At 43.1% G+C, this 20,639-nt stretch overlaps 1 protein-coding gene across 1 annotated transcript in view; it reads right to left on the minus strand.

Moving 5' to 3' along the window:
• SLC25A12 (solute carrier family 25 member 12) overlaps positions 1-20,639 on the minus strand; it is a 182,115-nt gene that overhangs the window by 28,713 nt on the left and 132,763 nt on the right. Inside the window, exons 12-13 of the mRNA XM_073545875.1 lie at positions 12,856-12,908; positions 10,242-10,322 (exon numbers count right to left, since the gene is read on the minus strand). Of these exons, the coding sequence (XP_073401976.1) occupies positions 10,242-10,322; positions 12,856-12,908 (134 nt within the window). The remainder of the gene's footprint in view (positions 1-10,241; positions 10,323-12,855; positions 12,909-20,639) is intronic.

The following is a 20,639-nucleotide window of genomic DNA, read 5'->3' on the forward strand; positions in this document are numbered from 1 at the left end:
ACCAAGGGTTAAAAAAACACAAAAGCTACCTATAGTATATCCTTTGTGGGACAGATTCCCATATCTGTCTTTCACTGTCCAAGCATGGACCGGACTGGCCACAGTGTCATGCTCGCCATGTCTGTCATGTCCGCCATGTCTGTTTTGCCTCATGACCCCTGGAGCGGTGTGCACGCGCATATCATGTCTGCCATCATGCATGTTCCCTAGAGCAGTGTGCACACTCACCTCATGACTGTTGGGCTGCAAGATGCCTGTGTTTCTGCTCTGCCTTCTGTGATCGTCTCTGCATGTCTGAAACCCCTGATCATGTGACCCTTCCTAGGTTCCAGCACCGTCTGGTTCTGCAATCCTCTCTGCATGCCTGGAATCTTGATCATGTGACTGCTCTCTGTTATCCTGAGGACTGAACCGGAAGTTCTCCCCTGGTCCTGACCTGGAAGTGGAGGTGCCTATGCCCTATATAAGACCGCCCCTCCCTATGGTCGGGGCCTGAGTATTGTGTTGCTTCCCTGCATGGCTGCTTGGTCTGCTGGGTCGCTCCCTCTATTCGGTTCCCTTGCACATTGCTCTGTCGTGCGTCTCTGCACACGCTCCGTGCTCGTACTCGGTCTCGTCTCATGCCTTGTCTAGTGTTTGTCCCTCGTGCCATGTTTTGTCTCTGCTCTGCCTTGTAGTTCGTCCTTGCTCCGATTCTGCTTAGTGTACCCTGTCCCTGGCATGTCCCTCTACACGTGCAGACCTCCGCTTCATGTACCCTGTCCCTGGCGTGTCTCTCTACACGTGCAGGCCTCAGTTTTGTACCCTGTCCCTGGCGTGCCCCTCGGCACGCGCAGGTCTCGCCTTGTACTATGCCCCTGGCATGCCCTCTGCATGCGCAGGACTCTTCTTCGTACGCTAAGCCTTGTCTCTGATATTTCGTGCGCTCTTGCACCTCTCGTACTAGTCTTTGCCGTGCTGTCTCGCACGCGTCTCTGTCCTGTACCTTTGCCTAGCCCTGCCTTGTGGCTCTGTGCCCTCTTGCATGCGCCTGGTCGCCCATTGCCTGCCTGTTGCGCCTCAGCCGTGCCGCTCTTGTCGTGCCCGCCTGTGTGCCTCAGCCGTGCCCGCCATCCAGTGCTATAGTGGTTACCGCCTGTGTGTGCCTCAGCCGTGCCGCCTCTAGTCGTGACCGCCTGCCTGTGCCACCGCCGGTACAGCCTGCCGGTGCCTCAGCCGTGGTTTCCGTGCTCCCTTGCACTCACGCTGGTTCTCGCACTGTGCGTTTTCGTGCTACTCTTGCACAAGTCTTTTGCTTTCCTTGCTCTGTCCTGAACCTTGTCTCCCTGGCGTGTCTCTCTACACGCGCAGGCCTCTGTCCCTGTACCTCTCCCTGGCGTGTCTCTCTACACGTGCAGGCCACCGTACCTGTACCTGGCGTGTCTCTCTACATGCGCAGGCCACCGTACCTGTCCCTGGCGTGTCTCTCTACACGCGCAGGCCACCGTACCTGTCCCTGGCGTGTCTCTCTACACGCGCAGGCCACCGTACCTGTCCCTGGCGTGTCTCTCTACACGCGCAGGCCACCGTCCCTGTCCCTGGCGTGTCTCTCTACACGCGCAGGCCACCGTCCCTGTCCCTGGCGTGTCTCTCTACACGCGCAGGCCACCGTCCCTGTACCTCTCCCTGGCATGTCCTCTGCACGCGCAGGCCACTGTCTCTGTACCTGGCGTGTCTCTCTACACGCGCAGGCCTCCGTCCCTATACCTTTCCCTGGCGTGTCTCTCTACACGCGCAGGCCTCCGTCCTGGAACCTGTCTTGCCTGCCGGATTCCGTAACCTGCCGACCACTGCCAGAGGTCCGGACCTAGATGACTGCGGCCTGGTGTCCGAAGCTGACTTCCGCAGCCTGATTCCTGGATCCTGTCGGTCGATGCCAGCACTCCGGATTCCGTTGCCACCGTACCCTACCTTGGATCTTGGCGTGTCTTCAGGCACGCACTCTGTCTTGAACCCCGGCGTGTTCCTTGACACGCATCATGTCTCTAACTTTGTCTTGTCTCCTTGAATGGAACCCTGGTCTGACTACCAGATGCCCGGATCCTGCTGATTGACCATCAGAGCCATAGAACCTGATGTCCCGGTTGATCTTCGCTTGCTGTCCGGAGTCTGACGTCATTGTGCCTCTGCCTACCATCTTGCACAAACCATGCCTTGGACTTTGGCGTGACCTTGCACGCACCTTGCTATGTGTTTCCAGTGTGTTTATGTTTGGTACCCGTTTGACCCTGAAGTGTTCCTTAATGAAGTTACTTTGAACTAATGTCTTGTCTTGTTTCCCTGAGCTGGCCGTCTGGTCCAGCAGCCGTGGTGGCTCACCCCCTTGGTCCAGTCCCTGACACTCCCTGTATAGGGGGTGGCTTCTCACTATGTTAGCTCGCCCTAGGTGGGTGGGTGCCACGGTCCAGAGGGTCCACTCATTCAAGAAAAATGACTCAGCGTAAGCTGACGCTCGTCACACACAGGTCTACCGGCTTGAAATTGACAGCATTTATGAGTCTTTCAAGTTTGGATCCAAAGACCAGCGGCCAGTCCGTACATCGCAGTCCATACTCTAGACCAGTGTTCCCCAACTCCAGTCCTCAAGGCCCACCAACAGGTCATGTTTTCAGGATTTCCTCTGTATTGCATAGGTGATGGAATAATTGCCTGTGCAGGTGATGCATTTATCACCTGGGCCATACTAACTAAATCCTGAAAACATGACCTGTTGGTGGGCCTTGAGGACTGGAGTTGGGGAACACTGCTCTAGAACAGTGTTTCCCAAACTCCAGTCCTCACAGCCCTGAACATGTCATGTTTTCAGGATTGCCTTAGTATTTCAAAGGTGATGGAAGTATCATCAAGGCATCAGGAATTCTCTCACATGTGTAACACTATGGAAATCCTGAAAACATGACCTGTTGGGGTCCGTGAGGACTGGAGTTTGGGAACCACTGCTCTAGACAGTGAAATGCAGATGTGGACCACCGGCCTAAGGCTGATTGTGTGTTACCATTTTATTGAAATGGGTCAATTTTTTTCTCAAGTGTCATCCTAGTCACTCCCATCTTTTTTTCTTATTTTTTCCCCCCGAAGTAGATAGACGGATGTAACTCTGAAGTACAAAGCCTGTCTTTCTAGTTACATCCGTTTTACATGAATCCCCATAGACTTTAATGGACGAGTATAATCGGCAAAATATCGACGAGAATAGTGCTCGGATTCTCACGGACCTCTTTTTAAAATGGATGATTGTTCGGCTCAATGAAACTCTAGGGTCATGTTAACCAAAACTGACGTAAAAGTGTTTGAAAAAGGTGGCAAACTTTTTGAACAACAAGGACTTGCACAAAAAAATTGCGACTTTTGGTATCTTCACGCCAGTTTGAAGCTGGTCCATCAAAATGCACCAGCAGTGAGTCTGGATCTAAATCCCACTGACCACTTGTGGAGAGATCTTAAAATTGCTGTTTGGAGAAGACGCCTTCACATATGAGAGACTTGGAGCAGTTTGCAAAAGAAGAGTGGTCAAAAACTCCAGATGAGAGATGTAAGAAGTTGATGGTTATAGGAAACGAGTGTCTGCTGTTATTTATTCCAAAGGGTGTGCAACCAAATATTAACTTGAAGGTGCTAATAATTTCGTCCGGCCCATTTTGGGGGTTTTGTGTGAAATTTTGGATAATTTGCCTTTTTTTCCCCTCTGTTTTTCTTTGTGTTGTTCCAAACACAAATTAAATAAACATGTGTATAACAAAACATGTGTAAATGCAATAATTTTCTGGGGAAAAATACTTCATTTTCTGGAACAATTTCAAGAGCGTCAACACTTTTGGCCATGACTGTATACACTGTCATTCAGTTTTTGTCTAATTCCATTAAGCTATATATCTACTTTACTTACCGGAGGAGGACAGTGTTCACAAAATGCGCAATTTCTAAACATGTTTGTTATTTAAAGCATTATAACACAATTAGGACCGGCAGTAAATAGGAAAAATGATTAAACAGTCAATAATTAGAATTCAAAGGTAACATTTTTGCCATTACTGGGATTCTTAAAAAAAAAAAAAAAAAATCAGTTTGGTAACAGACACTTTTCGATGTGTTGACAAATTACACTATAAATACTCATTACCGAGAGCATCAGTGTAAATAGCAGGAGTCATCTGTTTAACCTTTGTGTCAACCAAATGGGGTAAAACGCCCACAACGAACAATTAAGCAAAACAAAGAGAAAAAAAAAAAAAAAAAAACTAAAAGAATCGGGCACAAAAATATGCACACTAATATCCGGAAGACAGCACCCCGTGCCACTCTATTGCCGCAGGGCGTAAACATGTGACCCGACACATTAGACCTATTGCCCTTTCCAATTCCACCCAAGGCAAATCCTTCAAACATTAGGATGTCCCAAAGAAAGTCAATCAGAGCCTCCTACTTCCAACCCACACATCCCCGTCAATTAACTGTTTAGTTTATGGAAGGGTGTAATTCTTTTTTTCAGCCTCTTGGGGCAGTAACGTTACATTCTGAGGGAACTTGCTTTCCCGCACAAAGTGTATTCTTCTCACTGTAAAAACATTTCCAATTTTCTTATCACTTCTTTTTCAATCAATATTGACTGGTCAATATAACTATAAACTTTATTTGCAGGGGGGAAGGGGGTGGCACAACATTGGCATTTTGACTTTTGGAGGGAGCATCATTACTTTGTAAAGGAGAATTGTTACTTTTAAAGGGTTATTATTTCTAAGCTGGGGAGCACCTTGATTGCCTTACCCTGTGCGCTGGCAACCCACGCTGCACCGTTGATGTTTGGTACCGAAGGTGGATTATTGGAATTGTGTTGTGTATACACTGTTTTTCTTTTACCGTGTATATATTATATATTGTTATATATTCTTTTTTCTTAAGGACTGTGTACAATTTAATGCATTGCTGCATTAGACATGTATATAGCACAATGTAAGGACCAGTAAATGCAGCTTTGAAACGCGTTACTTCTACTTAGTACAATGCGCAAAGACCCTACTAGTGCTTTGCTCAGACTATACACCTATGTTATTAATAAGGCACTGAAACGCGTTGCTTCTACTTAGAACAAGGACTCTATTAGTATTTCGGTAAGACTGTACACATATGTAACTAATAAGGCACGGAAACACATTGCTTCTACTTAGTGCAATTTACAAGGACTAGAGATGAGCCAACCCAAACTTAAAAGTTCCGGGTTCGGACCGGACATTCACTTCTCCTGAACGTCTGTTCTGGGGGAAGTCAGAGAGGGGAGAGAGAGAAAGAATTTTCTTGACGAAGACTGCAAAGTTGAAACGCATTTATCTGACAACAATGTGTTTTTTTGCCTGACAACTTTGTGCCGTCCATGTTTTAAATAATAGATTAAAAGTTATATATTTAGACTGCTATTTTCTCGCTGGATCCTTCCCTCCTGTTGTTACAAAGAATTTTCCTAGCTGAAAAGTTTGGGTCCTTATTGTATTCATTGGGGTTCGGGTTCAAGTTCTGGTACCCGAACTTTGGAATAAAGTTCAGGTACCAGAACCCAAACTTTCATGAGTCCGCTCATCCCCAATAAGGACACTACTAGTGCTTCACTCAGATTATTCACATATATGGCTAAATAAGGTACTAAGGTACCGAAACGCGTTGCTTCTATTTAGTACATTGTACAATGACTCTACTAGTGCTTGACTCAGACTATACAGATATATGGCTAATAAGGCACTGAAACGCCTTGCATTGTATACTTTCCTAATAGAGCATCTCCTTGTTTACAGACTTAAGTGTCCTAAGTGAATCAACCAGATATTGGGAGCAAAGCAATAGACTGAATTGTGTCATTGCAAAGGGGAACATATTCCTCCCCATACATTACAGCGGCTCTGCTCCCTTAATCTTGGGCTACAGCTTGTGAGATGAAACGACAATGAATGAAATAAGACAGAGATCTTGTGGGGTGAAAATGCAGACATAGCCCATAAGTGATATACATGTTATGTCTGTGCAGTGTTCCCATCTGATAATTTAATTGGATCTTGGTCACAAGCAGAAGAAATCAGATTACAGGGCACCACTTATTTTTATATATATTCTCCGCTAATAATATCAGGACAGATGTCACCATGATGATCTCAAGAACAAAGAGTTGATCAAATCTGTAGAGCTCAATCAACATCACTTCCAGCAGCGAATTACATGCGCTGTGTGGGTGAAGGGACTTTGAAAAAAAAAAAAAACATGAAGTGTCTGCAATCCTGAATCCTTCATCATTTTATTACTTAACAGCTTTGATGTGTCAGTTTTCTGAAAGATCCTTAATCTGTAATTCAGGTAAACTATAAGAGATTCATTTGGAAGAAATTTTGCATAATTAATCCCTCCACTGAGTTTTTCTGCAGTTTTTTTCTTCCTTTTTAAATCACTATAACCATTCTTAAAAGAAGTAAATCCAGGGATACGAGGTGCAGAAGGCACAGGCAGAGACATAGACAGTCTGAGGTTGGCGCAGGCAACACAGGTTCAAATACGTAGCCGGGGTCAGGAGTGGAGAGGAGGTTGGCGCAGGCAACACAGGTTCAAATACGTAGCCGGGGTCAGGAGTGGAGAGATCAGACAAGACGAGGAGACAATCTGGGTCGATAATGGGAGAGATAAACAAAACTCCTTGACTGGGAACTAGACGCTAACTGCAAGCTGGAACCAAAGCTCAACCAAGGAGTGGAGGGATGAGCTGCCTAATATATCACTATTATCTACTAGCAGGAGAAGATAATCTCTGGAGAACACAGCAGGGTTAAATTCCTGCAGAGTCTAGCCGACTGTCACTGTAGCCAGGTGGAGACAGTAGGAAGATGAAGCAGTGTTTGGAGTGCTTCAAGAAGCAAACTCGGTGAGACGGCCTGACACGAGGAGAAGCAGAGCAGTTACAGCATTGAGTAGGAGGTCACTGAGAAGATGTGCAAGTTACCGGTGTGAAACCAATTACAAATAATTCCTAAAAAAGAATATTAATCTAAACATAGAAAGTGATTACAATCAATGGATAGAAGAGAGTGGGATAATTATTTTACTCTGTGGCATCCATAACATATTGTTATAGACAAGCATAAGGCCACAATACATAAAGTTGGCAACGACTATGAGAGTGACTCCTTTCAGCAGTATACTGCCTCAGCCACACTGCAAACATTGCTCAGAAATGGTTTGGAGGAACATGACAAAGAATTCAACATTTTGACTTGGCCTCTGAATTCCCCAAATCTCAATCTGATTGACTGATGGAAGAACAAGTCCAAACCATGGAGGCCGAGGTTGCACAAAGTATGGAAGTTATCCCCTATCCACAGTGTAGGGGATAACTTCCCGATCTGACTGCTGGGACCCCCACCTGAAGAGCTCTGTGTGAATGGAGCAGCAGGAGTGCTAAAAACCAGCCAATCACTGCGCTTGGCTTTCTTCGGCGGTACCATTAAGAATAAATGGAGTGGCGGTGCGCATGATTGACCACTGCTACATTGACAAAAGGCTCTTCAAAGCCCTAATTCTTGTTTATTTATACATTCATTTTCATATCAGCTATTTTAAAAAAAAATTAAATTAATGTTTGAGGGAAACAAATCACTAATCTGCATTCAAGGGGCATTCATACTTTTAGGTCAGTCCCACACATTGCAGATATCACCCTATGATACGCAAGGAAATTTTACAGCATGCTCATATTTCTGCTAGATGTGAATGGGGTCTTGAAAACTCCCCTCGCTTGTACTGTGCTATACATATCAGTGTATTTGCAGTGCAAAATCTGGAAGGCAAACCTGCTGCAATTCCACCAAATTGATGATATCCCGGCAAAATAAAATCAAAAAGAAAAGAGGAAATACCATTGTGCGGAGTAACTGAACTGTGTATTAAGTTTACCCGTCATTGGTTATATTGGACCGGTGAAGTCTTTGCAGAGATAGCCCTGATCTGCATGGAAATTAGAGTCCTGGCTGTACTTGTCTCCTTTTTAACGGATTGCCCCCACTTTCTTCACAACAGTGTCTCTCTCATATGGCACTGAATGCAAACTTTGTGCAGTGACAGGTGAAGGCCTAGGTATGCACAAGGCTGCCAGATCCAATCAGGGGAGACTAGAAGCAGCCTCCTTCAGGGGTCCCCTAGGGATGTGTCTCTGAAGTAGAAACCAGTCGGGGTCATTAACCCCACTGCCCTGATTTCTGGGAGTGGATAGTTGTTATTTTTTTTTTTTTTATGTAATCCAAGCCTGTCAGCTTCACTCAAACGCAAGTCATTAGAAATCAAAAGCTTGAAAAAAAAAAAAAAAAAAAAAAAAAGAAAGGACATCTCCAGGATATTTCCAACACAAAAAAAAAATGCACCATCTTGATCATCAGTGGAAACTAATATCCTTCACATTATTCCTTACTTGCATAGATGTTTGACAATTCTTCCAAGGCCGATATCACTCATCCGTGTTCCACAGTTCCAGCACCGACCCCAATATTTGGACCGGCGACACCTGACCCGAATGTAACAGCCTCATATATGCTTATGAGAATGTGTAGTTCGAGTGAAGACAAGTCCAGACTTCACAGTCCAAACTCGGACTATGGAAACCGGCCTAATGGATAAGCTCACAAGAGCATATACAAAAATTGTCCAATTTTCATACTGAAAAAAAAAAAAAAGATGATTTTTCATCTGTATGGCATTAGTTTTTATATATCAGCAGTGAATACAATTTACAAGACCAAATTTAGTTTCCTATATTAAAAAAAATTGCAATGCATCTGTAAAAAGTGGATCCGACACGGTTGATCTGTACAAGATCTGATTTTTTTTTTTCACACCCATAGACTTGAATAAGCAAGTCTCACCCAGAATATAGAAAAGACTATGCTGAAATTATTTTCACGTGGAGATCTGAACAACCCTGATGAATTACTACGGACAGTTTTTTCCCACAAACAGCCCATGGAAAGAATATACGGTTGTACAATTATAGCCAAAAAGTGGATGAAAGTGTCATGGGGATACTGTAACAGAGAGAGGCCAGGAGAAACTCCTGCGCTGGTTAGAACTGCTTCACCATCTTATTATACAGTGTTTTCCTTGTTCTGGCATTGCTAGGGTTAATCAGTTCAGTTGCTCTCCTGTGAGCACAACCCCTATCTGTGGACTTCGGGCACTCAGACCATCCTCATGGAGTCGGTTTGTGGCCTGCTGGAGGTCATTTTGCAGGGCTCTGGCAGTGCTCCTTCTGTTTCTCCTTGCACAAATGCTGAGGTAGCGGTCATGATGCTGGGTTGTTGCCCTCCTACGACCCTCTCCACATCTCCTGGTGTACTGGCCTGTCGCCTGGTAGCACCTCCAGCCTCTGGACACTATGCTGGCAGACACAGCAAACCTTCTTGCCACAGCTCGCATTGACGTGCCATCCTGGATGAGCTGCACTACCTGAGCCACTTGTGTGGGTTGTAGAGTCCGTCTCATGCTACCACGAGTGTGAAAGCAGAAACATTCAAAAGTGACCAAAACATCAGCCAGAAAGCATTGGTACTGAGATGTGGTTTGTGGCCCCCACCTGCAGAACCACTCCTTTATTGAGGGTGTCTTGATAATTGCCAATAATTTCCATCTGATGTCTATTCCATTTGCACAACAGCATGTGAAATTGATTGTCAATCAGTGTTGCTTTCTAATGGACAGTTTGATTTCACAGAAGTTTGATTTACTTGGAGTTATATTCTGTTGTTTAAGTGTTCCTTTTATTTTTTTGAACAGTGTATACAAACAGTGTTCTGGGCCAGCATGCACACAGCAGTATTACACATTCATGTTGCATGAATCAGTAATATGATACCTATAAATTGCTATGGTGTCATACTGTATATTTATCGGATTCTGATCTTATAGAAAGGACTACAGACGTTTTTTCTCCATTTCTGCATGCATACAGAGGTAGTCCCTCTGCTGGAGGGACCATATGCCAATGACAACATGAATAGTGCCTATGGCTAACATGGCTCCACGTGCCACTCTATAGTGTCCATATATGCGTAAGTCAATAAATATGGGCTGCAAGTTTATAAAAGGTGTTAACTTTTTTTTTTTCCATCGCCCAGTGCAAAATAAATAAGATCGCACCGTCAACATTTTCTTTCCCCAATTGCATCACTAAGCAAGATACTCACACAGCCACCAGCCAATATTTCGGCCATGAGCGGAATGGATCCATCTCGCTGAGTAAACTTGTCTCGAACAAAATCATTAACCTACATAAAGAAAGGAAAATTGTGACATAAGTAAACAAAATGATTTCATCCCCTGAACATCTCCCGGACTGCGGCGTCTTCCACCAGATTATTGGCAGTGCCGCTCTTTTATAAAAACAGACATAACAATTTATAATGCTATCTATAAACAAGAGCCGCGACAAGATGCAATGTGCCTTTCACACTCCCGTAATGGGCTCCGCAGGCCTAGATTGGAGCTGAAGAAGTGACAAAACACACGACGACTGGTTTCTTTTTTTTTACTTTTTATAACAAATGAAAGCCAATAAGGAGTGAATTTAGAGAAATAGGCAAAATTATTGACGGCAGGACACCAAACTTTGCTAACATATGTCTGCTATTGTCGACTTCAGAGGGAGAGCAGAGCCGAAACTCAATTTTGTTATTACGTGAAAAATGATCCACGACAAAAGAAAATATATGGCGCTTTATTATAAGATGATGCACAGATTTATTTTGGAATCATTTCGACTTTTGAGGGATGACTTTATCTTTACGGTGTCTTGCAAGTGTAAAGTACTGAAGATGAAAAGCTACTGACTGTTGAAAGCAAATTCTACACTGGGATTTTGAAAGATTTAGTGATCGAGGTTGGATCTGTGCATGCAACATATGTTTAGTGGCAAAACAATTATTACTACAAGATGTACGGTGTATAAAATTCATGCTCTGGAATGGATTTAAGCATAGGATACAGTTACAGTAGGTGGCTTACGGTCTGTGGTACGGGCACATATTCTACCGTGGATACACTGGTAATAAAAATACTATTGGGAGGTCACAACAAAAAAAAACAAGTGATTCCAAAATAATCTATTATGGCACAGATACAACTGAAAATATTGCAGGTGATGCCAGGTGCAAGCAACCGCCATGTGGTTTCCTACACTAGCGCCTTCCCAGTTAAGCATGCTGCCTGCATTTTGGAGCGTGAAAGGAAGAAAAGGCCGGCGAGTCGTCACGCTTGGTGGTGAAGACTAAGAAGAGGCAAATGTTTCTTACTGGTTTACTGCTGGAAGAACTATTACCATTTGTGGTGGCATGGAGTTGGTGCTATTACCACTTGTGAGCAAAGTGAAGGGGCTATAGAACCAAGTGGGGACTCAGAGGAGTTACTATTATCACATGATCACTCAGAGGGGGCACTATTACCATGTGTGGTGGCACAGAGAAAGCGCTATTACCATTTGTGAGCAAAGTGAAGGGGTCACTATTACCATATATGGACTCAGAGGGGGCACTATTACCATATATGGACTCAGAGGGGGCAATATTACCATATATGGACTCAGAGGGGGCACTATCACCATATATGGACTCAGAGGGGGCAATATTACCATATATGGACTCAGAGAGGGCACTATTACCATATATGGACTCAGAGGGGGCAATATTACCATATATGGACTCAGAGGGGGCAATATTACCATATATGGACTCAGAGGGGGCACTATTACCATATATGGACTCAGAGGGGGCACTATTACCATATATGGACTCAGAGGGGGCACTATTACCATATATGGACTCAGAGGGGGCACTATCACCATATATGGACTCAGAGGGGGCAATATTACCATATATGGACTCAGAGAGGGCACTATTACCATATATGGACTCAGAGGGGGCAATATTACCATATATGGACTCAGAGGGGGCAATATTACCATATATGGACTCAGAGAGGGCAATATTACCATATATGGACTCAGAGGGGGCGATATTACCATATATGGACTCAGAGGGGGCACTATTACATATATGGACTCAGAGGGGGCAATATTACCATATATGGACTCAGAGGGGGCAATATTACCATATATGGACTCAGAGGGGGCAATATTACCACATATGGACTCAGAGGGGGCACTATTACAATATATGGACTCAGAGGGGGCAATATTACCATATATGGACTCAGAGGGGCACCATTACAATGTTTGAGCTTGAGGATATCCTACCCCTGGACACCCCCTCAAGCCAAGCATTTACTTCTTCTGGTTCTACGTCTTGCAGACAGATGCTACGGTCATCTCCAATATGGCCACAGACATTAGGCCTTTTTCACGCTTTCGAGATTCAAAGCTGGCGTAGGGACCATGATGTCTGTACCAGCCGGGGGTCTCTTGACATGAAATCGACAGCCTTATAGTCCTATATAAGGGTGCTAAGTTCAAATTAGGATACCGGTGGGGAGTCAGGAAATTGCGAACCATACCACGACAGTGAATGCCTGAACATTGGCCGGACCCACAGTTAATGACCGCCTGGTAGTCTAATGGTCAAGACAGTGTCCTAAGTCGCCTTCACTGAAAGAAGTCAAAGGAAACAAGCTTGGGCATGCTGTATGTCAACATGCCCGATCCTTTGTTCTCAATGGAGACAAGCCATCACCGTAGGTGTCAGGCAGCAGTCTACTATCCTCTCCCAATTAAAAATGGCAGACACACATATATAGGGAAGGGGAGCAGGAGAAATAGCTACTCTCAGTCTAGTAATGTATGTCACTTACTGTCAATTTAATAGCCTTTTCAGGTGCCACTCCTACAAGTTGTGGTAGCAAACCTATACATGAAACAGAAGAGAAAACATTAAAAAAAAAAAAAAAATTGTACACATATACCATAAACGTTTACCACCAAATTCCAAAATCCATTATTTATTTCAGTTTTATAGGACAGACCTGTCACATATGTACTGCACAGTAATTGTATGTCCTGCAGCATGTTTTTATTATTAAACCAACATGAAGAAAGAGGAGTGCCAATAAGGTCTCATAAAATAAACATTTTATTAATATAATTTAAAAAGTTGTATAAATATCACAAAAAATGTATCAAACAAACAGAATACTCCTATGAAGTGGTACCAGAGCACATGTGCAATGTATACCGTATAAAAATAGTTTAGAAAAAGTGCAAAAAGGTAAAGACCCTACCCTAAATACCCTTAATCACAAAGAATGATGCAGCGACTAATCTTAGTAAGAAAAAATTAATGACTACTTACATAGAGATAGTATGCCAACGTAGAGGGGGATAGGGTACATGTGCTGTAGCCGACAAACCCCAATGCACGTTTCACCCAAGGCTTCGTCAGGGGGCGTCTATGTTTGATATTGTGTAGCACTGTGCCGCTTTCAAGAGGGTTTGACATTTCTGCCAGCCAGAAAATTGTTATTGGGAATAAGGTTATTGACCCCATTAAAAAAGAAAAATCACCATGCGCCTGACTGTCTGGTCTTTATTGAAGGGACTGTCTTGTTAAAGGAGTTGTTGCGGCGCCGCTCACTTGTGCATCGGAGGTGGAACGTGTTTTATATTATTTTTGATTTTTGCTTTCTTTTAACCTATAAAGCATCCAGTATTTCACCGCTAATAATGATTTTGTTTGTGGTGGCAGTGAGAGGCAATTAATCCAATCAAATAATGGTTTCATGCTGTCTTCTCATAAAATGCAAATATTCCCATTCATAGAATATTATAGGCATTGCTCCCCGATAGAAAGGAAACACAATTAAGTACAGAAAAGATTAATTCAAACAGCAAGAAATGTGTTTCTCAATAATGTACGCGGCAAAAAGCAACAACACTCCATGGATTAATTAACCTGCAGAATATTCAATCATCTCTCAATAATATTTAGTTGTTTTAGTTTTAGAAAGGCAGAAACTGGGAAAATTGCCGCTTTTTTCACATCATGTAACAAAGTACAAGTCATTAATAGTATTGATAAAATCATTTTCTAAAGTAAAAAGAGATATTACATAGAGCGAGGTGAACATTCCAATGGAACACAAATAGTAAAAATCTTTCAGAGCCCCCAGGTCATGAATCTGTATGCCAGAACTACTCCCAATTCACCTCTACTTTTCACCCTCTTTTTGCTGGTGTACCGCGACACTCTGAACCTAGATACCACACTGTCCCCAACAGTCAGTCCACCAAGAGCTCCATAACCTCTTTCCAAACGTTTTCCCCTCAACATTTTTTAATAATTAAAACAACCTATCACCCCCTTTTCTTCAAGGGGCACGGTAATGGCATTAAAAGGAGTTGTTCATTTTGGGTACAATTTTTTGTTTGTAAACTTTTTCTTACGAAAACAAATCATAAAAATAATTTTTAAACTCAATTACGTGCATTGCAATGTAGTCTAAAATTATTTTTATAATTTGTTTTAATTAAAAATAAAATAAAAATTGCTTTGTTTGCCTTCTATAGCTTCTGTGTTGCACTGGCTGCAGGAAGAGCTATTACACTTGCCTATACCAGCATATATAGTGGTGAAAATGCACTACCAATTTTGCAAGTTTTCCCACCTGCAAAGAAAGGAAAGGTCTGTTACCTGTATAAAAGACACCTGCCACACACTCAATCACACTCCAACCTCTCCACCATGGCCAAGACCAAAGAGCTGCCTAAGGATACCTGGGTCAAAATTGTAGACTTGCACAATGCTGGGATGGGCTACAGGAAAATAGGTAAGCAGCTTGGTGAGAACGCAATAACTTGTTGGCACAATTATTAGAAAATGAAAGAAACACAAAATGATGGCAGGGGTAAAGATGATTCTGAGAACGGTCAGGAATCAGTCCAGAACTACGCATGAGCACACTGGCAATGTCCTGAAGAGCGCTAAACATTACCGTAACACACTACACTGTCATGAATTAAAATCCTGTAGGGCACTCAAGGTCCCCTTGCTCATGCCAGCACATATCCAGGCCCATTTGAAGTTTGCCAATGACCATCTGGATGATCCAGTGGAGGCATGGGAGAAGGTCATGTGGTCAGATTACACCATAATAGAACTTTTTGATATCAACGGCACTTGCCGTGCTTGGAGGAAGAAGAAGGATGAGTACAATCCTAAGGACACCCTGCAAACAGTAAAGCATGGTGGGGTAAATATACTTTGGGGCTGCTATTCTGCAGAGAAGACACGATGACTGCACTATGTTAAAGGGAGGATGGATGGGGTCAGGTATCGCAAGATTTTGGCCAACAACCTCCTTCCCGCAGTAAGAGCATTGAAGATGGGATGTGGCTGGGTCTTCCAGCATTACAATGACCCGAAACACACAGCCTGGGCAACTAAGAAGTGGCTCAGTTAGAAAAATTTCAAGGACCTGAAGTGGCCTAGCCAGTCTCCAGACCTTAGCCCAATAGAATATCTTTGGAAGGAGCTGAAACTCAATGTTGTCCAGCGACAGCCCAAAAACCTGAAAGATCTGGAGAAGATCTGTATGGAGGAGTGGGCCAAAATCCCTGCTGCAGTGTGTGCAAACTTGTCCAAGAACTACAGGGAACGTCTCACCTCTGTAATGGCAAACAAAGGTTTCTGTACCAAATATTAAGTTCTGTTTTTCTATTGTATCAAATATTTATTTCATGCAATAAAATGCAAATTAATTATGTAAAAAAATCATACAATGTAGTTTTCTGGATTTTTTTTTATTAGATTTTCTTTTTCACAGATGAAGTGTACCTACGATAAAAATTACAGACCTCTCCATTCTTTGTAGATGGGAAAACTTGCAAAATCAGCGGTGTATCAAATACTTATTTTCTCCACTGTAGTTAAAGAAAGGGGTGTATAATATAAAATATAGTTGTAAAGGTAAGTTACTGCAGATAGTTCAGTAAAATAGGATTATAAATTACTCAGTGATCCATACATTATAATGCTGATAAATTTTGATTATTTCAAGAACATATGGCGGTACAAACTTTTGGTAGAAAAAGAAAAATTGAAAAATAGGAGTAAAGAAAAACTACTCTGGGACCCAACCAATTTCATAGCATGTGTGTTCTAACCTCAGGCTCAACCCCATAGCAGATGTTTGCTAAACCGACGTCGTACCACATGGAGAGCAGCTATTCTCCGTCCACAGAGATCCCCTGATTGCTGGTTGTCTTTAAAGATGCAATTTAAAGTGACAATAAAATAGAAGAGCGTTCCCTGTACAGCCCAGCGATTGGCTGGTGATACATCATAGAGCAATAAATAACACATTATATGCAAGAAATAAAAGTGTTAACGCAAAGACATCCAACATACTGTAGATTACCGTACTTTACATAGAATATAGATTATACATAATAAATAATCATGAGTGTTATCCAGGCGTTGCTGCACCAAGTTCTTAATACATGGTCAAGACAGGTTTGTTGGCACCCACCGCTAGGCACTCAGACCACCCAGCCCTATACAAAACGATTGGACCTGAATATATACGATCAGGCAAAACAAGACAATTTTAGACGAGATGTTTGCACTAAAAGGCCTCTGTCGGCATAGAATGAATGCTCACAGCAAAGTACAGATGCTGGCTGCACCCTCGGCATGGCCAATCATTTATGAATATTTAGAATAGAGAGTCCTCAGTGGTTGATACCTTTTAATGGCTAACTGAAAAGATGGTAACACATTGCAAGCTTTCGAGACTACTCAGGTCTCTTCATCAGGCTAGACTAATACAACATCTGAAGAAACATTTATGAGCACCTTCCCACCTGCTTGATTTCCCTCTTTCTCCATCCTTCCATCTTCTTTGATTGACAGCTCTGACTTCATAGAGCCACGGAAGGGATTAGATATATGGAAAACAAGCAGGTGGGAAGGAGAACAACTGTCTACACTCTTCATGCCTTCCTTTTCCTTCACGGGTCCTGATTAGGATGGAAGGTATATTTGCAACATAGCAAAGCTTTCAAGACAAAACCCACCTTGAGCCCCCACTCGGAAGAAGAGATGACCTTCCTATTCTCCTAGACAGTTTTCCAGTGGAACAAGCAGAGGCCCTTGATTTTCCCCTTTTATCCTCCCCCTATATTGTTTAGACTGTTGAACTTTCCTATGTGCCTATATTTTTTTTTTCAGGCTTGGATACCAGGTGGAATTTATCAAGGTAATTGCTCCTATGACGTCTGTTATGAATAGGTCACTGAGGAGGATGGCAGGAACAGGCTAAGCCACCCAAAAACCAGAGAGGTTGGTAACTATAATAATACATTTTATTTCTATAGCGCTGACATATTCCGCAGCACTTTACATTTCAGAGGGGACTTGTACAGACAATATACATTACAGCGTAACAATAATCACGATCATAACAGATAGCAAGAGGAATGAGGGCCCTGCTCGCAAGCTTACAGTCTATGACGAAAGGTGGGTGGTAACAGTTGCCCTGTGATTGTATGGACCAGACATAACGTTAAGTGTGTAACAGTACAGACACAGAGGGCTAATGGATGCATAAAGCATGTGGGAACATGATGCGGGAAATCTGGTTATGGTAAGTCTTTTGGCTGTGCCACCCAGGGATAGATTAGGTTAATGCGTTGAGGCGATAGGCCAGTCTGAATAAATGCGTTTTCAGGGCACGCTTAAAATTGTGGGGATTGGGGACAACTTGTATTAACCTGGGAAGTGGTAACTAAGCGGATTTCAGACCCTTGATCCTATCAACACAACTTCGGCTCAGAATTCCGAGCAAGGGAATTCACAACAGACGTCCATCTGTAAATTCTCCAATATTACCATTTCAACTAGACTATCTTATTTATAGGGTACAGTCAGAAAAACGTGTAAATCGGACCGCAGTGTTCGGACTGAACAGCGACTCTCCTGACCCGAGCGTGACAGCTTCATGTACATCTATGCAGCTGTCACAATCAGGTCATCAGAGCCGCCGGCCAGTCTGAGCACTGCGGTCTGATCTCAGACCAATTTAAATGTCCGTCTGACTGCGCCCGAATGGGAAACTAATAACTTATCCCATAGAGCATTTCCCATTTTCTCCAACTGTCTCATCTAAATCAGGCTTTCAGAAATGGATGCATTTGACGATAAAACAAAATCCATTCAGCCGCATGTAACTGCTTTGCAGACTAAGATTTTTTCTCCAATAGACGTGTGTGAATATACCCTTAAAGAGGGGTTGTCCTTTTTCAGCAAACTTTTGTTTGTAGCATCAGTTAGGTGTATAAAAAAAAAACTGTACTAATTTTCCCTCCCCGAGTACAGCGCTCTGCGTCTCTGTCACTGCCGCAGTCTTGGTCATTTGGTTGTTTGATCTCACTTTGACAGCGCTGCAGCTAATCTCACAGGCTGACAGCACTTGCCTCTGAGCTCAGTGATTGGCTGCAGCGTTGTCGATGTGACTTCACCGCTGTAGCCAAGAACAAAGATGTTAGTCCTCCTTGAACAATCTTCCTTATTTCGACACCCACTGAACATAAGGGGAAAAAATTAGTCTGCAGCACAAGAGCATAAACGCCTGAATCATAATATAATCATAATATAAACGCTCAACCATAAGCATCCGTGTTGTGTTTAGGGTATAGCTCGCCGCACTAGTTGTTTTCTTCCGATTCCTATTGTACTTGGTATCTGAAATATTAATCATCATAAATTATAAGAACCAGTATCGGCGCATCCTCCCAGCTGTGCTGCAGATGTCGCTCAACTAACATCAAATAAATCATCGGCACATTCACAGCCACACAATCATTTCAACTCAATCAGAAAACACCTACAATTTTTTGGAAAAAAAAAAAAAATTCTTTTCATAGCGATAATAAATATCTGACAGCGCCCCATGTGTACTTGTCACTTCCATACTGTGGGATGGTAGGTAGGGGTATTCTAGTTACTGAAAGTCATCTCCTACAAAAAGGATAGGCGATAATTATAATTACTAGAGTGGTGGGTGGGGGTCCAAGCGTAGAGATTAACAGAAGGAGAGACTTAATCCTCAACCACACGTTTGATTTTTGCATATGTGGTCGATCCGTATTGTTCTTTTATAGACCATGAGTGTTTTGGCGTGTCCAACTATTATTATTTTTTTTCCTAAATAATTGATTCTTACGTGTATGAGATAAAAAAAATCTTTATAAAACAGAAAACTGTTGCCCTATATCCATAAAAAAATTGTGTTCTTAATTTTGCCCAGCCTTTGATCTTAGGATTGTTAACATACCCCCCAAAAATATATGTGAAGCAATGGATAAGCAATGCACATTGAGGCAGACCACTGTGAATATATAGAATGACCATACTGGAGGTAATTTGATGTGTTTGTGACCAGATTTGGAAAGTTACATAAGGAAACAAGATGATCACCACCCATAGCTTTTAAATACCCAGTCACAACAACGTTCCCTCCGTATAACAGGCAGGAACATTAGGGCAATTCTACAACATAGGGCCCCAACAATCCACTCTCTATGGGAAGGCTCGCATTACGGGTGCAAGTTCTGTCCAAACTGTGGACCTTGTAACCCGAAGGTTCTCCACCTTCTCCATGCAGTCAGGCTGTGAAAATCGGACCGCACTAGGATGTCATCCGAATGCAGTCCGATTTTTTTCCCTTGACCCATAGACTTAAATGTGCAAGTGCCATCGGATTCTCGGAGAAAAATCGTGCATGCTGCAATGTTTTTCCTCTGACCACTTGAGGGGAAAAAAAAAAATCGGACATGTGTGCATGGTCAAAAATCGGACATGTGTGCATGGTCAAAAATCGGACATGTGTGCATGGTCAAAAATCGGACATGTGTGCATGGTCAAAAATCGGACATGTGTGCATGGACAAAAATCGGACATGTGTGCATGGACAAAAATCGGACATGTGTGCATGGTCAAAAATCGGACATGTGTGCATGGTCAAAAATCGGACATGTGTGCATGGTCAAAAATCGGACATGTGTGCATGGACAAAAATCGGACATGTGTGCATGGTCAAAAATCGGACATGTGTGCATGGTCAAAAATCGGACATGTATGCATGGACAAAAATCCAACATGTGTACATAGCTAAAAATCGGACATGTGTGCAAGGTCAAAAATCGGACATGTGTGCACGGCCAAAAATCAGGCGAGTGCTATCCGTCAAAACCACATTTAGCCCTCATTAAGGCTATGTGCACACGTAGATTTAGGTCCTGCGGATTTTTCCGCGCGGATTTGGAAAAATTCGCGGGTAAATTCTCAGGTCAAAAGACCTGCGGTTTACCTGCGGATTAGCCTGCGGTTTCACACCTCTACAATGGAGAAGGTGTGAAACCACAGCGGAATCCGCACAAAGAATTGACATGCTGCGGATTTGAACCCGCGGAAAAATCCGCAGCATGTGCACAGCGTTTTTCAGATTACCATTGAAAAAAATGGTACTGTACAACGCAGCTAAATCTGCTTCAGACTCTGCGGGTCCGCAACGCTGCGGATCCGCAGCAGAATCCGCACCATGTGCACATAGCCTTAAACAGTCATCTACACGAACCCTAT

Source organism: Dendrobates tinctorius, unplaced genomic scaffold (genome assembly GCF_039654945.1).
Source record: "Dendrobates tinctorius isolate UK_male_01 unplaced genomic scaffold, ASM3965494v1 ptg000143l, whole genome shotgun sequence".
Lineage (NCBI taxonomy): Eukaryota > Metazoa > Chordata > Amphibia > Anura > Dendrobatidae > Dendrobates > Dendrobates tinctorius.